This window comes from Lissotriton vulgaris, chromosome 12 (genome assembly GCF_964263255.1).
Source record: "Lissotriton vulgaris chromosome 12, aLisVul1.2, whole genome shotgun sequence".
Classification (NCBI taxonomy): Eukaryota; Metazoa; Chordata; class Amphibia; order Caudata; family Salamandridae; genus Lissotriton; species Lissotriton vulgaris.
The window spans coordinates 513,652,945-513,680,085 of NC_141700.1; the positions used below are offsets into that span (position 1 = coordinate 513,652,945).

The following is a 27,141-nucleotide window of genomic DNA, read 5'->3' on the forward strand; positions in this document are numbered from 1 at the left end:
GCCTCCCCTACGCCATGTCACAGAATGAACCCACCACCTCCGTAGCTACGGAGGAGGGGGAAGTGTAGCAGGGTGTGGAGATAAGGCCAGTGTGCTGGGACCATATTGTCAATCTAGTCTAAACCATCCTCACAGCGAGCTGCGATAAGACCCCCAGACGCCTCACAGTACTCCCCTTCGGAATTGGTGGCACGACAGGGCAGGCTCGTCAAAACCCGCCCTGGAGGCAATGATGCTGTGGCACCGAGGCCAAAGGCAATGCCAGAGTCGAAGGCAGAGCCAACGCCGGGCCCACTGCCTCGCCGAGGCCAACGGCAGTGTCTCGGCCGGAGCCAACGGCTGCGCCGAGGCAGGTCCCGCCCCCGAGGCCAGAGCCATAGGCCGTGCCGAGGCAGGACCCAGCCCCGAGGCCGGAGTCAATGGCCGCGCCCAGGCTGGAGCCAATGGCCGCAGCCAACTGCAGCGTTGAGGCCGGAGCCAACGGCAGCGCGAGGCCGGAGCCAACGGCAGCGCCGAGGCCGGAGTCAACGGCAGCACCGAGGCCGGAGCCAATTGCAGCGCCGAGGCCAGAGCTAATTGCAGCGCCGAGGCCGGAGCCAACGGCAGCGCCGAGGCCGGTGCCAATTGCAGCGCCGAGGCCGGAGCCAATTGCAGCGCTGAGGCCGGAGCTAACGGCAGCGCCAAGGCCGGAGCTAACAGCAGCGCCGAGGCCAGAGCAGACGGTAGCGCCGAGTACGGAGCTAACGGCGGTGGCGCCGAGGCCAGAGCCAACGGCAGCACCGAGGCCGGAGCTAACAGCAGCGCCGAGGCCGGAGATAACAGCAGTGCCGAGGCCGGAGCCGACAGTAGCGCCGAGGCCGGAGCAGACAGTAGCGCCGAGTCCGGAGCCACAGCGGTGGCGACGAGGCCAGAGCAACGGTGCCACAGGGTATCTGGCCAGCGTAACCGGGTCGAAAGGCGGCGGCATGGGGACAGAACCACCCAAGGGGTCTGCGGGGCCCAAAGGCGCTCCGGAGGGACCCTATGGGACAAGGAGACGGCCCATGGCCGACAATGGTGGCCCCAGGGGGCCGCGGGGGAGTGACCACCCGCCCTCTCCACTGAGTCCCACCACAGGTGAGGGGAAGACGAAGAGAGACGCCGCTCCTCCGCCTTCAACGGCGCTTGGACTTACCTGTCCCCGATTCCAAAGAACGATGGTGTTGGCTGCGCCAGCGGGAGCAGGACCTGGAGTGGCACGGTACTGGGTGCCGGGCCTCCAACGACTTCCGGGAATGCTCCCGTAAGCCTTCTGCGCCATCGCCCGACAATCGGGGCACGTCTCGGGGAGATGGCGTGCCCCAAGCAGAAGAGACAAGTTGAACGGGTCTGTCACCGACATGGTCTGACGGCAGTCCCAACAGGACCTAACCCCGGGCGTCCCTACTGCACCAAAAGTCGAATTCTCAACAAAAACAAGAGACAAGTCTCATAATAAGCCAAATTTATTGACTAGGAGTACCCCTCTCTCTCGGATCTGTGCTTGCTGGCGTGGAAAAAGAAAGAACTGACGCCAGCGCGCATAGGTGGCGCCTAAGTAGTCTCTGTGACATCATCTCGGCGCATTCGACACCAGCGACGGACGTGGAGCCGCAGGACGCCACCTACTGACACGCAGGGGTACTGCTAAGCAAAACTTTCCAAATCCAGTCTGACGCCTGGGGATATTCTAAGGTAAGGAATCTATCACTAAGGTGTCTCTTTCAGATTGGCTAGTCTCCTGTTAAGTACCAGGATCACAAAAGATAAAGGAGACCTGCATCCTTGAGAGCAGAGCTGCCCAGGAACACCGGTCCACAGCTGGACGCCGAAGTGCCTCTTGGGATACAGAGTCCTGACCTTCATGAGGTGCCCCCAAGTCCATTGGGCAAGCGACATAAATTCAAAGCGGACTCTGGTCCCCCCAGTGAAGATTTACTCACCTGCAAGGTGTCTCCAGGAGACACCTGTAAGGCTAGTGGTGACTGGACCTACACTGGTGCATTGTGGAAGATCGAGGCCTGAGGCGACCACCATTGCTTGTGGATACAAAGGTTGCCACAGGAACGCTCTCTGCATATCTTCAGCATCCTGTATCTCCAGCATCAGGACCAATTCTTTGCTGAACAGCGGTAAAAGAGAAAGTGCACTCAGGATGCTAAGACTGCTGGACCCGACTGGTAACCATCATCTTGGACCAGATTTGTCCCTGTGACTGGCTCCCAACCGATTGTGGCTAGTCTAAGCAAGACCTAACAGCCGTTTTAGCCCGTTGGCTTCAAACTGCTTTAAAAAATGTATTGCATTTATAGACTGAATGGCAGAGATTTAATTTCATCTTGAAAAACCGTATCTCCTGTTTCCCTCAATAGATTTTTGCCCTTTTGGCAACTATTTAAAGATTAAAATACAACCTGTTGTTATAAATTGGTGTTAGGTTTTTATTGTGTCAAGTTTCTACTTATTGACTGTGTTGATACTTCTAAATGCTTTACACTTGGTCCTTTGATTAAGCCTGACTGTTCTGTGCCACAGATACCCAGGACAGAGCTAAGGGTTGTATTAAAGAAACATAACTGGACCTGATAAAGACTGACATTATTATATGGTGAGATTCCACAACCACACCATATAATAATCTATTTTCTTACATTAAGGTAATCAACTTTAAAAAGGCATGTACATCGAAGAATACGGTAAACTGTATAAAAGCAAACACTCCACATAAGACCGAAAACTGAAACTCTGGGTAAAGAAATAAATACTTTACTACATTCCAACAAACCCGCCTGCTGGTAGAGGCAGTCTCAAAAGTCACAACATGAAAAAGTGTGTGGACTACATTTGAGAAGATATTTACATATTAATTATTAATGTGCTTTCCATTTTAACATTTGTCATGAAGTAAGAGCTTTTGAAAAGTGCCTAAGGGAGAAACTTTGCCCCATTGTATACACAATATCCGCCGTGCCTTTCACTGACGTGTCTCAGGTCTGTGCAGTCCAACTCACCACTTAATGTTGCGCCTTGCTCCTTCATGACCATACATTCACCTTGCCATTCCATTGTTGGCTTAGCTCTAGATAGGGCTGTCTCAAAGGGAGAAAAGTGGAACATGGTGTCTTCTAATAAAAGATCTGCCTCTCTCTGGAATTACTGCTTCAAGAGAAAACCACTAACAACCTTCTAATTTATAGCAGAAAGGCGAAGTCCAGATCAACACATGACAGATTGAGACAGACAGAGAATTTGAAGTATTGTAGAACATGTACAGCCTTTATGTGGATCAGAATGCAAGTCGTCTGCAGTAGCCTGGCGGCTCCACATCTTTCTTAAGTCTCTATTGAGGGAGTGCAGTAATAATGCCCAATAAATCCTTGATCTCAAACTCTGAATATGTCAAAGGGTGATGGTGACAATTTTGAGTCCCTTTCATTGGATGGACCTTCAGGTATCTCGTCTAGGTCTGGGGGGGAAGGATCCACAGGGGCCTCCACCACTCACTCAGCCAGCCCTGTACAAATCAGAAAACCAGAACCATTACTAGATTCAGACATGGCGACAGTTTTGCGTGCTAGAAGAAGCGTATCCTCCATCCTGTTTGCAGAATCGCAACATCTCTACCCACTGTGCAATTGGCAGAACAGAGGCGAATCATAGGATTTTGGCAGAGGGAGGATAACACTGCTCTCCGTTTACCTTTATATCAATGGCTTTGGGTGAGAGGGAAGATCGTTCTTCAAGCTGAGAGCCTTGCTCCTGTCTGACCCATTGTGAGGCTGAGTTTTGTAACTTAGACCAAAATCAACAACTGCAATCACGTGCCACCCGACAAATGCCATAATCATTCTTATTTACTGGGACTCTATCACCTAGCTGAAGAAATCATATTCCCTAGATCGTTTAGGCAACGTCAGTTCTTTTTCTATCCCACGTGGTCGAATAGTCTAGACCCTTCACCACTGCTGCGCATCTGCTAGCCCTAAAATTAATTGTTCCAGACTTCTGTAACATTTTCCAGTGTCCACCACTGAGAAACAGCTTTTCATTCTCACTCTTGCTGCTCAAGCAGGACACAGCCTAGACCATGCCGGAGCGTTCAAATGGAAGACTTTGGAGTAGTCATCTTAAGCTTCTCTGCACTGTCTCTCTCACTCTCGCTCACTGGGCCTTGGTAACAAGTTGTGCTGCAGGTGTGCCAGTACATGCTCCTTCTTGGTCAGGCTTCCATCCCCTACAAGCGCAGCCTCTTGATGTCTTCACTGCGGAAGTCGTTGCGGAGTGCTAAGACTTGCCTGACCTCAGCTGGCGTGAGGCGCCAGGTCAGTGGACCAGAGTTTGGACCCCAGTAATCCAATATCTCAGTTACCTGTGAACAGAAAATGAGTAGTCAATCTTTGTAGTGAAAGGATTGTATAAAAGGAGGCCTGAAAAAGGTCAGGAATACTATAAGGAGTTGAAGTCTCTTTTTGTAAGAGGCAGTACAGAGAAAAGCATGCATTACACCAAAAACTGTGGGTATGCAGATAAACACATGCAACCATAGAGAAGATTAGAGGTGAAAAGTGAAGTAGTAATGCCGTAATTTTGCTAACCCCCGGGTGATTAATGTAGCTGGTCAATTAGCTGGTGTAAAGTATTGGGGGATGAGTAGTGGTGGTGAGGAAAGAGCACAGGGTAATTTGCCACACAGATGATGGCTGGGATAGCATAGACCAGTTGCTCTGCAGTGAGACAGTCCCTCGCAGAGGACACCAAGAAAGGAGAAAAACACAGAGCGGACCATACATACCCGCTCCAAATTCAGGATGGTCGCCATCTGGGATAGACGAGCAAACTTGTCACGGATGGTCCAGGTGGTCACAGTGGTGAGGTACGCAATGAGGGAACGGAGCTCCTTGTCAAACTGCAGACCTCCAAGCTGAAAGAGAGTACTGAGGCATTGAGGGCAGGGGAAAACTAAAGGTGTTACAACAGAGCCTGGGAAGCCAGAGCTAAAACCGGGAAGATTTTCAAGTAAATTAAAAAAAAAAAATAATAGCAAGAAATAATAACATTTTACTATTACCCAAGTCAATGGCTCTCATTTTATCAACTGTGGAAGGATAAAAGACTATGGCACGAAGATAAGAATCTGGAGGCTGCAAGTTTAACCTAGATCTCTGCAGAAGGTACATTACATTTAAATGGTCTCAGCAGGATTTACAAGTACCTGGCCTGATGCAAAAAAAGGCTGGTCATTAGCACGGGTTTTCCATCATGCTGCAACCAACCATCCCTTTTGTGTTGCGAGGAATGCTTTAAGCCCTTGCACCACAAGGGTATTTTCACAAAGTTCACAAAACTGACAGCCATGTGAATGTTAATAAAGCAGAAATCGTATTGTGGCTCACTGCGAAAAGTAGTGAATGGAGGGATAGAGCCATGTGGGGGAGAAGGCCCCTTGGCAGTCCCATTTCCTTGCAATGGTTTGCAATTTCTGCATTGCGACTTGTAACAGCCATCCAGAACCGCAATGCCCTCTGTGCATTGTGAACTGTCACTCGGCTTTGGAAAAGTGAGTAGATCTGGCTATGTGAAAGCGAGGCAAAGTGCTTTCTGCATCAGGCCTCATACCATTTCTTCAAACTAAAAATGCGAAGTGTTAAAGTGCTGTCACCGCATTGTCAAAGTGCCATTCAATATACCCTCAATAGTAAGCCCTCAATTGTCAAAGTGCTGTGGGGTTAGACTAATATAAGAAGTTCAAAAGTGTGTGACACCCATTTATTGGCTATCAAACGGGACAGCCCGGTGCGTTCGCACAGGGAACACATCAGGAGGGACTCAAAGCTCGGTGAAGGTCACTGCTGGGAGGGATTTGTGTGGGGATGAAGGTAAAACATTATTCTGAACAAATGTCATACGAAGCAGCCACATTTTAGACTTTAGCCGTCTCCTCTATTTAGGACGACAGAAGAGGACCAGTTGCTTATGAGGTGTGCGTCCTCCACCTTGGATTTATTTCACTTTTCAGCTTCGTCCCCCATTTGCATAAATCCTTTGTCAATCTTTGGTCTGTTAACACACCCAAAACCACTTAGTATCAAGCTCACACTGTCCTGCTCACAGCTGATGAGGTGGTGCAGACAATGTCCATCTTTGTAATGGGCAATAGGTCCGCTAACAATTCACTGTTATGCCCGACACATCAGTGCAGGGGTGCCGTCACGGCTCTGCATCGGGGGGCTTAGAAGGCAGTCCAGCGTCACGCAAACTTGCAATGACCATCAGTGTCACATTTTGAGAGTTGGCCAGAAGTGGATATCGTCAATCCTAGCAGTAGAGAATATATGTGCAGCTGTACAGGCAGGGAGGATATTTTAAGGAGCTCAGAATTGTTTCTAGAACCTCCTCTGTACCACCAGACATGAGTCTTAAGCATGGGGCTCCTGCATGACAGCAAAATCACTACACACAAACTTTGGAGAAAAAACACACACCAGACATAGTGGACGTTTGTAGACTAGGTACAGAGTGAACCATAAAGCTAGGATAAGCGGATCTATAAGTGGCCTTCCATATTTAAGTTGAAGCTGTTGTCCAAGATCCTACCTCTTTTGTGAGTCCTAATACAAGGGAAAAAAAGAGGAAGAGGCAACAGTAAGGTCAACAGGGGAAGGAGTGTGCCACTTACCCTGTTAAACGTGGACTTCAAAACCACTTTCTCTAGCTCAATGGCAACCAAACTTGTCATGAGGCTGGTCAGGTTATCGTAGATGACAGATGACAAGCCCACCTGCAGGGACAAAGAAACACAACAATACTCCACTGGAGGCATCTTTAAAGTGAAGGAGTCTTACAGAAACCACTTCGGAGAACTCAGGAAGGCAGAGTCTACACAAAGCTAAAAAGGGTGGCAACCAGGCAGCTCTTATAACGAGTTGTTGTCCATCATCTTTAATCATTCATTAACAGGCAAGCTTGGATTTCATATCTTCATTTTATCTGACTATGTAAGTGGAAAACCAACACTTAGAAAAATCCATGTCCCTCAATTCACATCAACACAACTTTCATAACAGAATGACCCATACCACACAAGAGTGAGATGGGAGCCAAAACGGAGGCATCTTGGAGTTGTAAATGGGCAGGCTACATGATGCTCCATGTTAGCAATCAATTTATATTTGTCTGTGACACTGCAATATTCCTGCCAGCCAATGTGTAAGTATTAGAACTATCATGTACGAGAGCACTCATCAATAACCCACAGTTGAAACTTGAGCAGTCGGAGAGACGAACAGACAGATTGACCAGTAGTGAGAGGTTACCAGGAGCTGGTCAGTTATAAACGGAATAGGATCTATAGCCCAGCAGTACAATAACATTTTGAATTGCACCGAGTAGTTATGTACAGCAAGGATGTTTTCCACTGAGGGGTTTTAAATGTCAGGCAATGAGAGTCCAGTCCTGCCAACCCGCCTCAACTCCCTTGAGAGGCAGATCCCTTCAAACATAAAAATAGTGCAGCGCTTACTACCGTCACATATTAAAATTACATAATCAGGCCCCATGCCGTACTCCCTGCGGCTAGCTGCCCCCCACCCATTTAATTGGGTTAACTTAAGTGACATTACAGAAGTTGACAACAGCCGCCAGAATCTGTTGTTTTGCATAATGACTCTCTGCAGAACTTATACATAACACCACTTTGGTGGCCTGTGGGTCTATTCTACCTTATCTCTAACAACACTTCAAATGTATACAAAAACAAACAGAGATCTTAACTAAATGACAGAGACTACGACTTTTAATCGATAGAATGACTGCACAGTATGCTCCATTACAGAGTTGTTAATACCCAAATACACACCGCCCCCTCTAACCCTGTTCCACTTTCCACCCCCAGTAGAAGTATGACTATCAGAATAAGTATCTTCTCAAGGAGGACAGTGTCTTGGATTTTCCCAAACCTGCTTGTCTGGTTTATTACTCGTCAGATTTAGGGGAATCAAACCCATTATTCAAAAATATGGATCAGATTCCTGCCCAATGACCAAAGGCCATTACTATACAATTGGGGAACCAGGACGAAAACTAAAGGACCTGGGTATAAAATGGTACAAAAATATTTGGTCCCAACTGTAATATTTAAACAACAATAGTGCCCAAAACATAGAAAACAGACACTAAAAAAAAGTGCAAAACTGTCAAGTTATATCACAAATTTCATCACAGATGCATTTTATTTTACAGTTTTATAATTTTCTAATCAAGTTGCTCAGAAGTGCTTAAGAGAGTGATTGGAGAAAGTGCTTGTGATAAAGATCAAGTTGAAGGCAAAGGTTTATACATAAAATCATTATATACAAATTCCTACATAAGAGGCCTGTTAGGATTTTTTTTCTAAATTACTGATTTATAACTCTTCTTCGTCTTAGGAACAAAGATAAAACGTGAATCGTACATCCGATACAGGTAGTAAGTATGTGTCGATGTTTCGACCTCAAGTAGAAGGCAGGTCAATAAACTTCTTAAAAGGGGGTCTTCATCAGGACAGAATAGAGAGTAACCTAAAACAACCACCGGTCAGAGACTGGTGGGAGGGCCTCAAGACCAGGCCTAGCCGGCTCCTAGGGGCCGATAAGTTGGTATTGTTAGATGTTCACAAGAATCCAACCACTCAACGTGCTATATAGTAATGCATCTGACGATTGTGCCCACCAGTATCCAAAATGACCGTGTGGCATATAGATTGGGAAAAAAATCCTAGGTCCAGAGTAAATCCTTTTACAGGAGTGTTATTCCGTAACTGAGACGAGGGCCCCAAAGTGTAGACTGAATCCAATGACTTGCAAAGTGTTAAAGTCTAATTAATCAGTTCTGGTGTGGTCACGTCGTCCGGCAGGCAACACTCTGACCAACGGCAACATTTAGTTGAGTGAGAAACCCAAGAATACCACACTTCAGAATGGAGAAGGCTTTTCGTGACCCATCTAAGATGTGGAGTACAGTGTATAATCTGAAAAGTCACTTTACTATAGCATTTGCTGTCCAGAATGTGCACTTATTTAAAAAAAAATATGTTCCCCCATCATTAAGGACACCCCTCACCTTTAACCCCTCCCATGCTCATGACGAGCTGAGCTCGTCATAACGGCCGCAACACTCGCACGCTGGGCTAATTCCTCCGCTGTGCTGAACGTTCTAAGGAAACTGGTGTGGCTCAGCTCGTCATGAGCACAGCGCCACTTGTGCTGCGTGACGAGCTCAGCTTTCTTTAACGGGCGGATGCCATGCTGAAGAAGGAAAAGCGAGTTGCTTGTACCAATAGTTCCCCTGCAAGTTCCCCTTCATGGGTATCCAACCCATAGTGTAATGCTTTTCATTATTCTGTAGTGTAAGGAAGGTAGACACTGCCCAAAACATTTTATGTCTAGAGTATATGAATTTGAGGAAGAACGTATATTGGTTGCATATTCAGTATTTTCTTGGGGCAAGAGAATTTTAAAAGGAATATGCCACCAGAAATGTTGGTATATGGGCAAAACAAATGGATGAGCTCGATGAAAAGCAGGAATAAACTTCAATTTTATTTGTCTCGAAAGTAAGAAGATTCATAATTATGAAGAATTATAGCCAGGGCCACTGGAATTATGTGGCGGGGAGGGCCAAATTATGCGGCAGGTTAAGTAAATTATGCAGCACAAAAAAGCAAATTATACAGCATACAGCAGCACATTTTGTAATAGTATTACTTCATTATTTCGCCATTTTAAATTTGGTAATACTGTCTGGGCATCGGCTGCACCTCATTAGTGCCATTTTAATACACAAATATAGTAATAAGCAACAAAAAGATGACAAGCCCAGCTTTGTAAAAGGCCTTTCACTGCGGGGCAACAACTGTTGCTGCAATTTTAGTACATTTTGAACTGTTAGAGTTAGAAACAATGTTTATTTTGGTTACAATCTGTACATTATGCGACAGATGATGGATTATAGCCTTATAGCCCGCCGTAGAGGGCTATACCGGCTATTAAAGGCCCTCTCCAGCGTTAAAGGCCCGAGCCGAAGGCGAGGGCCTTTAACAAGGGAGAGGGACTTTAATAGCGGTATAGCCCATCTACGAAGGGCTATAAGGCTATAAGAACATTCTGTCACTAGAGGATGGAATGTTCTAACAAAAAAAAACAAAGCCTTTTGGGAGCGTGAGGGGATTGGAATCCCCTCAGGTTCCCTGAAGCCTTTGTTCACAGCCAGAGCTTTGAACAAAGAAACATTGAAATGTTGGAGCTCCAGGCTTATACCAGCTATTATAAGCCCAGAGCACTCCATTGTTTTCAACGGAGCTCCCAACATTCCAATGTTTTAATATGTGTTAAATGCAGCCAATCTATATTCATGAGAAAGTCGACGCAGCCGCACAATCGCATGATTCCAGTGACCCTGGTTATAGCCCAGAAGAAGTAGGTAGAGAAGTTGGAGGAAACAGGAAACATTAGACCATTATTGGTTTTAATGCAACGGCTATGATCTCACCTTGAACTCAGCCATTAGGGTTTCGAGGTTGACTATGAACTGCTGAACCCAAGGGTCGTTGGCCTCGTAGTCATTAAACTCCTCCTAAATAAGAAGAACACAAAGATGTTATTGGTCACTTCTCTCAAAAGTCTCTTCCTTCCACTGCCCAGGGAGGACAGCTTACGTGAGTAGCACCTACCTGGCATGGACCACACTCTTCATTCTGTAATGTGCAATTTCTGAAACTAGGCCATAACGGCTTCTGAAGCGAATCCTCAAGAACGGATGTTGCATCCATGCAATAAGAGCAACTTTGCTAAGTGGAGTCATTATTACTATTGTTAGCATGTGGAGTTGAGAAAGCCAGCACTGAAAGGAATGAAGAGTCGCTCAACGGATGCAAAGCTGGAGTGATACTGAAGTGGTTATTATAGGGACACTGTTGGGACCGCAGAATGCCAAAGTCATGTGAACTCTTTAGGTTTCTTGTGACATACTGTTCTGGTGGACATGTAAACAAACAAAGGGTGGTGGAATTTTGTGGACAGGCAGGAGGAGAAATTATAGTTCTTTGGTAGAGAATGTTACAGTTGATCAAAAGATTATTTTTCCAGGGGGTTGCAAATATTGGGAAAGAAACAAGTACTCAATGTACAGCCATTAGAAAGTGAGAGCCATAAAAAACATAAATAAAAAAGGATGACTTAATTTCGGTTAACATTCCACACTGCTGATTTCCTTACTTCACGATCTCAGTTCCATTATTATTTGCAATAGAGACTCGGCCTCTCACTCTCGCCCGTGGGATATGTAGTCCTGCTTCTGGAACTGGTCGTTTAGTAATTAAATTAACTAAATTTGAATGACAAATTGTGAAAGAGCATCGCTTGTGCTTTAATTCAATTTTATGTTGATTTCTTTCTCCATTCCACCAACACAGCAGAGACAGACAAAATGGGCATTGTGATTGACAGGTGTATAACAGCCAGTATCATTTTGTTTTATGATACTTTGCATAGGTATAGAATAGCACAGACTGTTGCAGAAACCTAGAACTTAAGACTTTCCTTCCTCTCTAGAGGGCCTCAACTTGGTATGCTACTCATCACATATTGCTTCAAACCCCCAGCACAAGTCAGAGGACCCAATGTTTTAGTTTCCCTTCATTCGTCTGCTTACCTCCTCTATGTTGTGAGAGATGGACAGAAAGACGTTGATCCAGGGTTTCACCTGTGGCTTCACTGCCATGCTGTTGAGCTCTCCCAGACCTTCCTGTCGAGTGACAAGGGAGAGAAGACAGGCGATAAAGAAAGCAAGTATACAGCTGAAAAACGAAAAATCAGCCATGCCATACGCATATGGCTGAGGTCCTAATGTTCTTTACGGGCACTAACTGCTGTTAAAACTACATACATGGCATCATTGGCATACCCTTGTTAATCCAATTCAGTATTGAGAGATTCCACAGGGCCATATGCGTTAAAGGTCAAAGCAGCATTAATTATGAAAAGGGGCAAGGGTCAGTCTTCAATCAGTGGATCATGGATTGTCAACAAAGTGAGAACATCGCAACTTCTTTAGATTGGGAATGAAAACTGATACATGGAAAGCAGGTGTCTTTGTCCTTGAAAGAGTATTTCTAGGAACAGTTAGTGAAATAATTCAATTTCCAGATTTCTGCTTAACAGATCAATCATTATACAAAATGCATACTAAATGAGGCCTTTCCCTGGCTATGACTGGTGTGTTTGCGAAAACTAGAACTGTTGTCACATTCGGCTCAATCTTCAAGGAAAAAAAGAGAGTCTCCAAACAGGACATCCCGACTCAAGTAACCTGACGGAATGGTGCCTCGAAGCCACCGATTTCCTGGTTTATGACAAATCACGAGTACATTTCACAATATGGAAGGTTGTCAGAGCAGCATTCCTTTAATATTTCACAGCCTAGATTTGCAAAGTAGTAACTTGAAGGAAATGTCACATGCCTCAAGAGCTCTAATGACTGCAACAGATTGTAGAACAGACAACTAATTGAACAAATTTAGTAAAAATGAAATCTAGGACAAGTAAATGATTATTCATCAATGACACGCATTCCTATGTTAAGGGACTACAAGGTAATATATTCAACAGTGTTTGACTTTAACCTATTTAAACTAAATCACTTGACATGAGAACCCTGCTTCTTTCATAATATTTTCTCTAGGACCAATACAATGTCCATGATACCACCCCTCAATATGGGCCAAGCTAGACCTGGGCTATATTGAAAGGGTAGCATGTGTATAGATAGTACTCAACCCAGGGTGTGTACATTGTGAGGATTCGAAAAATGACATGCAGGACAGAGTCTAGCAACAGGCGCCGTAAGACTTGGCAACATGCTAGCAATAAACGTTTAAAAAGGGTAAGCATCTCGTTCAGAGCTAGGTGGATTAATTTTGTTGGTAGATTTAAAGAGTAAATAAGGAAAGACGGGAAAAAGATAAATATGTCCAAGGACTTAAAAAGGTACTGAATCGTATTGTGATAAGTGTGACCTGAAGAGGAAGCAGCAGTGATAGCTCTAAATGTAGATATAGGTTGTGTTATGTTGTAATTCTAGTGCACAACTAACACTGCAAGGGGTTTCCTGGATAACCTAAGGCAAAAGCTTGTGGAAATAGAAATAAACAGAAAGCAGGTAATAATATGTACAAGATAATGAAATATTAACCTTAGAGATTTCCTCACCTGGAGGAGGTCTCGGAATTTGTTGGAAACCGATGCCAAATCAGAGAGGCAACTCTCAATCTTTGCCCGGGCCTGTTCGCCACCAAATCCCTGGTTAAACAGCTTGCTACAATCATTCTGTGGAAGAAGAGACAACATCAAGTTAAACAAGTCCAATGATCTACTTTACTCCCTGTGTCTTACAGCACCCCACCCAGATTAAGAAAAGGACATCGCTGCTGTATTGTTTACGTAAACCCGCAGAAGAATGGTATTAAATCAGTGCAGCAAAATAAAATCTTAATGCAAAAATGCTCCTGTATGCACGTTAAAACTCAGTCTTGCAATTACTAATGTGCATAGTTGAGAAGAGTGAGTTTTCAAAGGTGTTGAGTCTGACACTGCCCCACTGCTTGCACTTATTTAAGCAGTAACAAGGGACAGGGGAGATAAACAAAGACGAAGCAGTCAACAAAAAACAGGAAGTCCTAAAAATTGTGGCAGCAAAAGTTCAGAAGGCTGAAAAAGTCTGTGTTCTACTTAAAGAAGTCCAGATTTCCCACGCACCAGTCAACCGCTTTATGATCGTACCCGCATCCAGGCCAGGATTCAACGGGTGAGAGTGCATTAACATACCTCCAAATTTTTTTTTAATGTCATGATGTTCTCAGTGGAAGCTTCTATATTGTTCAGGGTCACCTAGAAAAAGGAAAGATGGGTATCACCAGGAGTTGGCAACACTTGACAAATGCACATTTTCCACCCACAAGCACACTTCCCTTTTTATTCCAGTGACATTTCTTAGCACAATGGATTTAAGGGCAGTCTTAATACTGAAAGGGAAATATGTATGAAAAGTCAATTAGAAAAAAAAGGTGGTCCAAATTGCAGAACAATAGAGGAGAATGCTGTAAATGGACCGGTGTACTTATAGGTCATTTCACAAAATTCCCATTTGGAGTGGGTCGCAATCCAACCGATCTCATTACTATTTATGAGGCAGGTCGCAAATTGTGACTCACTACCATTGGTAGCCATCACAGGGATGGTGGCCTGAAGACTATCTCGAAATGCAGACAATTTTCCTTTTAGGAAAAGAGGCTGCGTTTAAACAAAACATATGCACATTTTTTAAAAGGTTTGTAGAGAGTAACACTTCCTACTCCCCAACAAATGTTTTTTTTAACATTCACAAATGGGAATAGGGCCCAGGGGTATCCCTTCCATTTTGTGAGTGGGTTATCACCTCAATCTGGGAGTCAGTATTTATTGTTTTGTGATCAGATTACGGTCGCATAACTTTGATATATTAAATAATTTAATGCAATTTGGCCGATACAGCTTAAACACGCCTCTTCCAAACAGTAATTCACTATAGATTTGTAAACCCATTTTATGAATGCATAATGTCTTTAGTACATGACAGAAATTAATTTTGCAACGCAAACCCTGTGATTTTGTGAATAGCAGGCTTTTCAACCACAAAAAGGCCTTGTACATTGGCTCAAGGATATCTTAGGATATTAGTCATGTGCTGAAGTCATCTCACTCCTACATAATACACACCAATTGTCCCTTTTGCCTTCTACTGAGATATGTGGTATCTTTCCAAATAAAGGATACCATATATCGAATATGTACTAATCCTTTTGAACATTCTAAAATAATAAGGTGCAACTCGGACAAACCAGTCAGCATTTCTATAAAGGTGCTGACCACCTCAAAACATGAGATCATGCATGCCACTACTACGGTGCACACACACGCCTGTCAGATGTTTGGGGGCAGTGGATTACCATCACAAACATATCGACAAGAGTGTCCTGATTGACATGGCATGACCTTCTTGCCAATGTAGGTTATTCTCTTAGCACCTATTCCATCCTGTGCATGGGGTAAGTGAACAGTGTGTCATTCTGAAAACCTACAACTAACGGAAGGATAGCCCAGTAGTAAAAGAAAATGCAGACTATCTTCCAAAACGGATTTTTGGTATGTTCTCCCACACAGCCACCTTCCATACATGCACAGACCTCTTCACTCACCAGGAATGACTGTTTGGCCTCATCAGTGCTCTCAAAGCCCTTTGTGTCAAACTTGCCCTGCTGGAGGCTGCTCTGCATCAGATTGACTGCACTGGTCACTCCACGCTGGATGTCCTGGAAGGTGGTGGCTGGGAAACCCATCCGTAGCTTGTTACACAGGACTTCCCTGATGGAAAAAGAAACACAGTAGGGACTCGTATATAGGGAAATAAAGAGATTTTCTGTGGGTTACAGAGAACAAGAAAGTTGTACAGTCTGCCTGGAGGCATGTGAAAAAGTAGGGCTAGAGTGCACATCCAGCATGACCCTTTTCATGGAAGTAAAAAAGAGACACAATATGTCCCAGGAGGAAAGATAAACAAGCACTTGCAATGCAATAGGTCTCGCATTAGGAAAGTTTGAGCTATTGGTATTGCTAATGACAAATTTGTTATTTATGTGTTGGGTTTGAAAATAGCGAAATTAATAGCTTTGTCATTTACAATGCCAATAGTTTTAACTTTCGCAAATGTGACACCTATAGCATTTGTAATGCAATATGTGTTGTATTTACGTGACTTAGATGTATTGATATTACAAATAACAATTGCTTTTAATTTTTTTTAATAATTAATACCTAAATAAATGTTATTGTAATTTATAATGGCAATAGCTTAAACATTTATAAATAACTTTTGTGAAGATTATGTTCAGTGTTTTTTATTGTGATGAAAATTCAAGAACAGAAGTGAAATATTAACATCTTTTTGTGACATTTGTAATAAAGCTTCAAACATTGAGAGAACATATTTGAACCAGTTGTTGAATGGTTGCACAGACTGATGCTGTGGTGGCACTGAGTGATGTTGTGGTGGCGAAGAGTGATGCTGTGGCATTCAGTGATGCTGTGGTAGGGCATAGTGATGTTGTGGTGCCCCTGAGTGATGCTGTGGTGGTGTGATAGATAGAGTGAAGACGATGCGATAGATAGAGTCAGGGCGATAGATAGATAGGGTCAGGGCGATAGATAGATAAGAGTCAGGGCGATAAGTAGAGTCAGGGCGGGCGATAAGTAGAGTCAGGGCGGGCGATAAGTAGAGTCAGGGCGGGCGATAGATAGAGTCAGGGCGATAGATAGAGAGAGAGATAGATAGAGTGAGGAGAGATCAAATAGTAAAAAAGCAAGACTTCTGGTGACCAAACAGGAGCTTGAATGTCATATTTCTGGCTGTAGCACTTAAATTAAAATGCAGTTCATTCAACTAAGATTACCCCTTACTAGAAGGTACGTGCCCTGCTATGGCGTTTTACTGGGTTCCAAATATAATGTAAGCATGTAAAAACATTGAAGAGGCCTTCAGCGTGGCAAATACTAATTACAAAGCATGTGGTACCCCTTCAAAAACCATATGATTAATGTGGTTTTAGGTGGTCAAACTTCATCTTGTAAATTACTCTCCTTTTAGAATAGAGCAGTCTCTTTGGCACCAGAAGCCTTGCAGACACCCCTTTTGGGAACTGAACTATAATGTAAGAGAAGCTTAAACTATTTCATGCATCACTGAGTGCGATCTACAGTGTCCCTTCCACAACATCTTGGGGTGTGCTGGAAGCGAACTCTGTGTATCCAACATGACAATCAACAGCCGTAATTGCTTTACAATAACCACTTATTGTGAATTACGCTGTTGTCACTAAAGAGGTTTGGTAACTCCCTGCACCCGTGTGTGTCCACCTCATAAAAACATCACCTCATAAAAACATCACTGAAACACCTAATCCAACTACAGAGAGGGGAGGGGCAAAAGGAAGGGCGGCTGCAAGATTGGTGGACAGGGGGCAGGCCCCCATGTGGCTGCCGAGGAGCATACTGAGGGGATGGAAGAGGTAACAAGCACTGTCAAAATAAACACGAGCAGTAAGGGCACTCACCGGAGACCCTGGTGGGGCTCTTCTCTATACTCAGGGACCTCTCCAAACTTTTCTCTGCGCCCTTCTCCGAGCCTTTCTCTGCGCCCCTCCCTGCAGCCTTCTCCAAACTCCTCTCTGGGTTTTTGTCTGCGCTCCTTTCCAGGCCCGACCCCCTCTCTGAGCCTTCCTCGTTGTCGTCCATCTCCAGGGCAGAGTGGCGAGGGCAGCCCGCCCCTAAGTCCAGACTCCTCCTCGCCTCCCCTATGGATGGGTGCCGCCGACCTCTCTGAGAGTCCGCAGATCACACTGGAAGTCTGCACGGGCCCAGCAGCCACGGCCAGTGATGGAGATAGGGCTCAGCAGCAACTTTACAAACATCTTAGTCCCGGAAAGTAACGGGACGGGGCTCTGCTCCGGCAGGAGCCGAATCACAAATTTAGCGCCTTTGGTGAACTCCTCCCAGTGCATGCGGGGTTCGGAGGCCCTAAAACAAAGTTCAGAGCGAGGGAGGTCCGGGGGGGGCCTCACAGAGCCCGGGTGCTGGCCCGGCTGTCCTTTGTGGCCCTTAGCCGTGCCTAGATTAAGGGCCTTCCTGCTCCTCCAATCAAAGGGATGAGCACTGCCTCCGAGGGGTGTGCGGGGAGGACGCCCACGGGCGCGTAGTGGACGGCAAGGAAGGGAAGCCGGGGTGAGCCCCCCCCCCCTTCCTCCGTACAAGCTAAGGAGGCTATGAGCACACGGTCAGGGAAAGGGAGGGTGCGAAGGGCTGCTCCCCACGGCGGCCATTGGCTTGGATAGAGACAGGAGGTGTCTATGGCAGGAAGGGGCCGGTGTCAGGTTCTGCTTAACTCTTCCGCCGCCACGCAGGGGCCGCAGCAGAGAGGGACTGGGGGATGGGGCGTATTTGAGGGTGAATTTGAAGGAGGAACTGCCGACGCCCCACACAGATTCTCATCTGCTTTTTCCTGCTTTGATGATAGTTTAGTTAAACCCTTACGGCCAACCCACCCTTTCCGAAAAGGACAAAAAAGGGCAATGCATTTCATTGGCATGCAAATATCACCACACTAAACATGTTAAGTCCTGTAATGCAATTTATAAGTTACCATCTGTCCAATTAATTGACATAATCCTCCTTCCCCTACAAGCATGCATATTATTTATGTACGAGTGTTAAAAAGTGCCACGAGTTACCTTTCTGTTACTTCTGAGCACTAGAGGAGCAGGCAATATACAATTTAAAAACAAGCAACAAACACGACCGGGAGGAGAGGAGGGGGCAGGCGCGATTCACTCGCGGGAGCGATAATTGCTGCTAGATGGGCCGCACGCTCCCGCAAGTGGATCTCCTGACGTGCACGCGTTAGCATTGAAGGCTATGGAACGCGTGCACGTGCTTAGCTGAAAAGCCAAAGCGACGTCAAAAGGTAATTTGCCTTCGCGCAAGACCTAAAAAAGCAAACAAAATATAGAAAAAGCACTGAAAATGCAACAGCTCTCGCCTTTTGTTAAGTTAAAGCCATTTACTGTGCTAATGGTATTGTATAGCAAAGCAAATGGCTTTAACTTAATAAGAGGCGTGACCTATTGCAGTTTCAATTCTTATTGTCCTTCTAGTCTTCCTTTGCCTTTCTCTAATAATCTTTCCATTTCCTTTCTCCCAACCGTTTACTCAGCCACTTGAACTCGACCGACGTCAGACATCCAGATACACGTACGCACTCACATGTACAGGCATGGACCACACACAAACACGCAGGGTTGAGACAACCACACGGGAGACCTGAACAGCAACCCGTATCCCACTCGCGCACTCACTCCACACACATCAAGTGCGCCTTCACACGCAGGGGTCATTGCATATAGCGCCACAGAGACGCATGCCTAGACCCACTACTCGGACTGCCCTCCACAAGGGAGAGTCACAATTCACAGACACACCATCACATGAAACATGGGAGCCTCTACAGTGCACATAAGTTCAAATGAGCTGCGCGTGCACGGACCTGGCAAATAGATAACAAATACAAGCCCGAGAGGCACGCACATCAGACGAGCTTTAATGTGATGGTGACGAATTGGACACGTTACACAGAAACAAGTTAATACCAAAACAGCAGACACCTGCCAACTCCTACCACACAATCCAACAACACACACAGATAACCTGCATACAATCACGCCTTTATGCATACGTCCCCAAGCAAATATACATCTCCACACACAGACCCCTACACTTGGAGACCTCTTGCACCCACTCTAACACCGGCCAATCACATCAGCGCACACAGATAGAATATAGATACACAATCAGCCCGCGCAGTTATACCTGTATGCGCCTATATGTATACATCCCCCTCACAAATACACACCTCCACACACAGATGCCTACACTACAGACCTCTGGCACCCACTCCACACCGGCCAAGCAAATGTACGCACACAAACCACCCAGCCACAAGCCCAGTTAGACATCCACGGGCAGGCACGCACGTCAAACAGCCCCCCTAAACAGGCAGGCGATCGCAATTGCACATCCACACCGTGCCCGAAGCACACAACTGTAGCAACTGTCCGTGTCCCTAGACCATACCAACTGACTAACATAGCCACCACTCAAATTACTTTCATATTTAATATACTATTTCACCACTAATACTTTATGGTTTCTGGAGTAGCGTGCTACCCACCAAAAAGTGCTTTGTCAGGGGTAGTAGGCGATACATAAATGCAATTACAATACAATACATAACATAAGCCAAGTCTGCAGCACTGCATTTGGCTTTCTGTAATCTGTAATAAATATTTTTGTATTTAATGTTCATAATTTGATAAATCACTAAACTGGCCACCAAATAGACACCATGCATTTATTTTCCGACTGCCTAAAGAGCCCAGAAGAAACTATGCATTACTTTGTAAATCCTATTTTATTATTGTGCCCTTTTTTTTTTTACATATTAATACATTGGAAAGCTGTGGAAATGTGCATACATAAAAGTTAAATGCAGCTTTCTGCCCCTTACTGAACAGCGTCAATTCCTTTTGCTGTCCAGGTAAAGATGGATAAGCCAAGTAAAGTGAATGAAGATGCCCAACGCCTCAATGGGTCAACGGATAAACCTAGTTAGTGTTGTGGCAGCTGACTCGGGGGCTACCAAGTTTGGAGCTCTATAACATAAGTATTTGTAAAGTGCACGTTCACCCATAGGTCTCTTGGCGCTCAATAACAGATGTAAATTGTTACCCAACTAAATGGTACTCATTTTATCGATCTCAGATGGATGAAAAGCTGAGTGACCCGCCGGGACTCAAACTTGTGACCATGAAGTCGAACACAGTGACTGCATTAGTCCACTGAGCCACCAGACCCGGCACTCTCTAGTCGGTAATGCAAATCTAGACAAAATTTGCACTGACTTGTATTGACTTGAAGTGTTATCTCCATGCACACATTTAACCTAGGATTTACTACCTGACCACATTTGTGCATGAAAAATATTTAAAAAATCAGCGTTCTGCAGAATGAAATTGGATTCCACAAACATCCTTAAAAACCGAAGTTTTGCTTTGGAACTACCAGACAAATGAGCACTTTCCCGATCTGGGTGCAAACCTGCCAATAGCAAAAACAGGTTCGCCCTTTAACAGCTGCAAACAGTGCGTCATTGATATTCAAATCTTCAAAGCAGCATTACCTAATTGGTTTCAGTTCTACCTTTAACCTCCATGCTAAGTTGTAAAGCAAAGCAGCTGACCTATTTAGCAATACACGCTTATCGAAACAAAGACCCTTGTCCAATGAGTGCGAGGTCGCGGACAATGCACCTGGAAGCCACTGTTTGTACTCTCCGGTTCTGTTAGTGCTGCCTTGGCCAAGGGAAGTCGGACAGGGGATATTTCCAGGCCCCCCATCGGGGGCTGCGGGAAAGAAAAAATTATTAACTTACGGGTACCCGGGCCCTTCCATGGTCTTATCTAGCGCGGATAAACTCGGAGTGTGGCGCTGTCTCACCCTGAACTGGAGCAAATATAACTAGGAAGCACTGCACCACGGACATCGGAACTGGAGACTCACGTGACCGTACGTCAATGCACCTGCGCAGTTCCAGCCTCAAGCGCCGCCCTCCTGTGACTGATGCTAAGAGACTTCACGTAGGAGGAGCAGAGGCCGCCGATGCGAGAGGTAAGCCCCGCGTGACGGAGCCTGTAGCCCGGTGAGCGGGCAGGTGGGGCTCAGTTGTAGGGGGGTGGGTGTGGGTGTGTGTGTGCATGCATGTGTGTGTGTGTTTGTGTTTGTGTGTGTGTGTGTGTGTGTGTGCATGGGTGAGTGTGGCTGTGTGTGTGTGTGTGCGCAATTGTGCCTGTGTGTGTGTGTGTGTGTGTGTGCGCATGCGTGTGTGTGTGTGTGTGTGTGAGTGAGTGTGTTTGTGCATGTGTGTGTGTGCGTGTGCCTGCGTGACTGTGTGAGGGCGCGCGCAATTGCGAGTGAATGTGGGACAGGAGATGTGCACGGCTCCGGGCTGGACGTGCGCATCCATACACCAGAATTGCCACGCGTGCCCCGGTCAGTCTCCCTTGAGAGGCAACTCCACAATAGGTCTCGAGAGCGAGACCTAAAAATGGGTCAAGAGACATGCGAGGCTTTTTTGGGGGGTACTGGGGCTACTGTGCAGAGTCCTTTGTGGGCACTGTAAGTTACCATTGGTATCCCAGGGCAACCAATATCACTGCTGTAGGAATGTGTCCCTTTAGCAATTCTTGTTTGTGTCGAGATTCTAGTAAGCGGTCCGAAAAGTCTACCTAGCTGCGGATCGCGTACAGTTCATGTGATCCAGGCGCGTGCACATCAAACACCACAATCCTCGGCATCAGACTTCAAAGGAATGCACTCCCCCGCCCCCGCATCAGACTTCAAAGGAATGCGCTCCCTGCCACAGCAATGCCGAGAGCTTAAGTGTTTTTTTTTTATTATTTCATTGCGTGGCCCGGCCGCGCGGCCAATGCTTGTTGGTTCACGGCACCGTGTGCTTTTCTTTCTATGCAGCTCCGTTTCTCTTCTGCTCTAACTTCATTTATTCCGTTTTTAGGTCTCGCCTGTCGATGCGCATGCGCATCGAGCAAGCGAGACTATTGCGAGTTATCCACTCTTTATCTACACTGCAAGGAATCGTGGCGATTCCTTGCAGTGCCCGTGACTTTTAAGGTCAATGCGCATGCGCATTGAGCTTATGCGCATGCGCATTGACCTTAAAAGCGCGTGCGCGTGCACGTCCGTCTTTATTTACCCGCTCCGCCCCCTCCCGCCGTGTCGCATTTCTCCTCCCCCCCCCTCCATGTGGAGTTAGTTACCGGTTCGGAGCCTTTCCTCACATTCCCTACTCAGAAGGAATCTTGGTTTGTAGGCTTCCACGCCTTTCCTTCCTGAATTGGCCGCTTTGTATCCCGCTTGATGCTTCTATTTATTTACCCGAATTTTGATTTCCTTTCTCGAGCGGAGCTCGGCTACCCCTCTCCACGAGTGTGTCTCTGTTCCGCCCAGTAACCCCCAGAGCCGGACGAAACGCCTTGTTGCGCGTAGAGTGTGTTGCTGATCCGCTCTGTCGCACCTCCCAGAGCCGGACGGCACACCTCTTGAGTGTGTGTCTGCTCCGCCCTCAGAGTTTCTCTGGGAGCCGGTCGGAACACCTCAATTCCATTCCTTTCCCCTTTTAGAGGTTCTGTGTCTCTCCAGTGGCCATCCGATACGTACAGAGCCCCCTATTTGAGTACTTGCTTCCTTCCTGAATTGGCCGCTTTGTATCCCGCTTGATGCTTCTATTTATTTACCCGAATTTTGATTTCCTTTCTCGAGCGGAGCTCGGCTACCCCTCTCCACGAGTGTGTCTCTGTTCCGCCCAGTAACCCCCAGAGCCGGACGAAACGCCTTGTTGCGCGTAGAGTGTGTTGCTGATCCGCTCTGTCGCACCTCCCAGAGCCGGACGGCACACCTCTTGAGTGTGTGTCTGCTCCGCCCTCAGAGTTTCTCTGGGAGCCGGTCGGAACACCTCAATTCCATTCCTTTCCCCTTTTAGAGGTTCTGTGTCTCTCCAGTGGCCATCCGATACGTACAGAGCCCCCTATTTGAGTACTTGCTTTATTGGGGTGTTTCGCTTCTACTCTTCTTTTTTAGCTAGACCTCTCACCTCCATTGTCCCCTCCACTTACTTTCCCCTGGTGTGGATGTTCCCCCTCTGAGATAGTCCCCTATATTGTGCTCGCTACTGAAGACTTCAACCAAAGTGACGTCATCTGTGGCTACAAACATTTAAAACCATTGAAGGACTACCTTGGGGTAAGTGGAAAGAAAAAAACTGCCGTTTGACACTCTGCAAGGCCTTAAAAACTCGTCTCTTCAATAAATAGGTATGGCTAGAAAGGTAGATTACAATCATTCTCATGTTACTCTCTTGCTAGGTCTTTACATTAGGTTTCTCCTTTCTCTCATGCCAGAATCTTAGTGCCTAGACACCTTTGGGTAGTAGAGCATTCTACAAATTGCCATTACTGGTAGATAGTGCAATGGTTTCAAGTGCAATTTGCATCTTTTTATTTTTCATTTCATTCTAACCTTTTCACTGAATCTTTGCATATCCATACATGGCTCCAACAAAGCCACGTTGTTCTTTTAGGCTTGACAAAGTGGGCTTCATTGCATTACATCAGACAATGTCATTCATCATTATTGATGCAGGGTCCTAAATACTCTATGCCCTTTTTTGAGTGGAGTATTATTGCATTGCTGGTTTGCTGCTACTCCTTGCTCGCACCCATCTGTCAACACTGTGCCCAGCTGGGAGAGGCTTGGATGAAGATGGTGGTATGAATAGGGCACACAGAAAAATGTCACAGAAGGCATCTAGAAAGGGAACGGTGTACAGCTTACTGCCTCACACCCAAATGTCACATTGGTTCTACTGAGAGCAGGCTTGCAAAGAGATAAGACAGAGGGATAGCATATTAAGAAAGGCAAAGCATGCAGACACAGATTAAGTGGACCCAAACCAGATATGGAAGGTGGACGTCGGTCCTATTCCGGGTAGTGTCTGACAACTAATTGTACTCAATGTACAGTCGAAAAGCTTTATTTGCATGCGAGGATAATAAAGCAGTAAAATAATCCTACACAGAAACCATTCCTAGTGAGATGGGAGCCCGAGGCAGTCTGACATCAATGAGACATGCACAGCCATAAGCTCAGGCTTTCCTTCTCCTTGACAAGAAAGACTAATACAGTGTCAGAAATGATATAGTTGCCGGAGAAATGCCCTCTACAAAGGTAAGTATATAGCCAGACAACACATCTTGGCAGTGTAGGTGCTGGAGATTGTGTTCCATCACTCCCACTACCTGTGCCACCTTTCACTTTTTTTTTTAAACGCTTACCTTGTGCTGTTATAGGCTGACTCGCCTGATGAAAGCTGGCATTCAGTGACTTTGGGTTGAAAATGAAACTGACAAAAATGATCTAACATATTTGTTTATATTTATGACCGACTGACTTCAGAGCAGACAGGAGGTTTGTGCAGCTTTCAGATGTTCACCAGGCTTTCATCGGCCGGCTATCTGAATTCTGCATAACAAATGTGTGGGATACTGAGTTGGGCCCTGGTCTCCGGAATCAATATTATATCAAATGTGCTTTCTATTCTTGTGGGAACTTCTTAGTTTAGTTATGAGTCCCAGCAACGCTCGATCTTCATTACTCAGCTATCCATACCTCCCCTCCGCTCACTGCCCGACCCCTCTTGCTCTGCTCCCCCCCCCCTGCTTCCCTCACATTGTGACCTGCTTCCCAGAGTCGCTCTTGCAATGCCTGCAAAAAGATAATAGCTTCCAAGGTATACAATGGGCTGGCTTTCTAGGGCGTCTTTCGCCACTTCCACTTCACCCCCTTCGTGTGTATGCCTTTCTCACCTTTAGAAAACATTCTGCACATGTGCGTCTCTTTGTATGTACGCATTTATTGCATTCTGTATGTGAGCACGTGTATTATTGCTTTCAGTCAGTGTGTATTTTTGTGTTATGTGAGTGTGCCTTTGTGTGTGTGTGCCCGTCTGTGTGTGCCGGATTGCTCCTTCTCTCTCACCTTACCTAATCACTTCTGTCTTCATCTCTCTCCCCCTTGCTCTCTTGCTCTCTCTCTTTACCCATCCACTCATGTTGCCCCATCTCGCTCTGTGTCCTTAAAATCTCTTGTTTCTTCAAATCTGGACGCTTTAAACCTCCCATTGCAAAGCAGTGAACGGCAGGGGTCTTCTGAACCTTCACAGCTGTGGTTCAGGAAATAGGAAACCCCTCTAGAGGGTCCTGTAACACTCGCAGCCTTCTAAAAATCCTGGTCACTGCACTCTACCCTCAGCCCAGCCACCATCTTCGCCATCCTCACCCCGACCATACTTTAACCAACCGCACAATGGTGTAGCGCCCGCTGTTACGTGAGTTTAGTGCTCATACAAAATATGTGACGCAATGGAAAAAATGGACATGTTGCTTCACTGCAGGCTCATTAAGTAATTGACATTTTTTATTGTTGTCATGCTCCATTAAAGTGCATGTTCTACAAGGGCATCTTCTGCCCTCCCTGTCCTTACTTGCACCCGCCTCCCACAGCACTTCTACATCAAAATTGCTTCCACCCGCCCGAGCACTTCAAATGCTTGCATTTTTCAAAGGTGTAACATTAATATTTCATTGAAGCCACCTCACAGGGGTGAGACAAGAGATACAAGAGTGTGTGCGTGTATAAGTGCGCGTGCATGTGTGTCTGAGTGTACACATTTGCATAGGTATGTAGGAGTCCCTGTGTTTGTGTGTGTGCTTATATATCTGCATGCGTGTGTGTAAATGTATCTGCTCTTGGTAGTGCTGCATATGTATATGCATGCTTGCTATATGCATTTCTATGTGCATGTGTGTGTCTGTGTTTGTATGTGCTCCTGCTTGCAAGCGTATGTGTGCCTGAGAGTGTATATGTATGCTTGTGTGGTTGCATCTATCAATGTATGTGGCTGCAGGTGACTGTGTTTCCAGATGTGTGCATGTCTGTCTGTGCATGCATGTTTCTATATTTCTGTGCTTGCACGTTAGTGTTTCTATCTGTGCATCTATATTGATATTTAAGAGTTTTTTAGGTCGAGCTATTCGATTCGCATGCGCATCGAGCTTGCGAGCATATAGGGCTTTAAACAAACTTTAACTTACCCTCAACCCCTCACCCTCAACCCCTCACTCACCCTCACCCTCACTCACCCTCAACCCCTCACCCTCACTCTCACTCACCCTCACTCACCCTCAACCCCTCACTCTCACTCATCCTCACTCACCCTCAACCCCTCACCCACCCTCAACCCCTCACCCTAACTCACCCTCACCCTCACTCACCCTCAACCCCTCACTCACCCTCACTCACCCTCAACCCCTCAACATCAACCCCTCACCCTCACTCACCCTCACTCACCCTCACTCACCCTCACTCACCCTCACTCACCCTCACTCTCACTCACCCTCACTCACCCTCACTCACCCTCACTCACCCTCAACCCCTCACCCTCACTCACCCTCAACCCCTCACTCACCCTCACCCACCCTCACCCTCACTCACCCTCACTCACCCTCACTCACCCTCAACCCCTCACCCTCACACAGTGCAATAGGTCTCGGAGCATTTGAGTTAGAGCTTTTAGAAATGTTTATGGCTTTTTTTTTAAAATTCTTTAGCATTGGCTACAGGAAACAAAAATGCTAAAGATTTACAAAAAAACCCATAAACAATTCTAAAAGCACTAACTCTAATGCTGCGAGACCTATTGCATTTCCAATGCTTGTTTCTACTTAAGCACAGCGACATACTTTGCTTACATTGAGCACGCCATACGCGCTTTCACTTTAGAGCAGCCGGGAAAATACGGACGTTTGTTAGCAACGCC

At 46.0% G+C, this 27,141-nt stretch overlaps 1 protein-coding gene across 1 annotated transcript in view; it reads right to left on the reverse strand.

Moving 5' to 3' along the window:
• Positions 1–2,762: 2,762 nt before the first annotated feature.
• COG4 (component of oligomeric golgi complex 4) overlaps positions 2,763–27,141 on the reverse strand; it is a 146,154-nt gene continuing 121,775 nt past the window's right edge. The window contains exons 12-19 of the mRNA XM_086945279.1: positions 15,284–15,449; positions 13,875–13,937; positions 13,260–13,376; positions 11,704–11,796; positions 10,543–10,626; positions 6,695–6,796; positions 4,811–4,939; positions 2,763–4,387 (exon numbers count right to left, since the gene is read on the reverse strand). Coding sequence (XP_086801405.1) covers positions 4,253–4,387; positions 4,811–4,939; positions 6,695–6,796; positions 10,543–10,626; positions 11,704–11,796; positions 13,260–13,376; positions 13,875–13,937; positions 15,284–15,449 — 889 coding nt within the window. The 3' untranslated portion in view covers positions 2,763–4,252. The remainder of the gene's footprint in view (positions 4,388–4,810; positions 4,940–6,694; positions 6,797–10,542; positions 10,627–11,703; positions 11,797–13,259; positions 13,377–13,874; positions 13,938–15,283; positions 15,450–27,141) is intronic.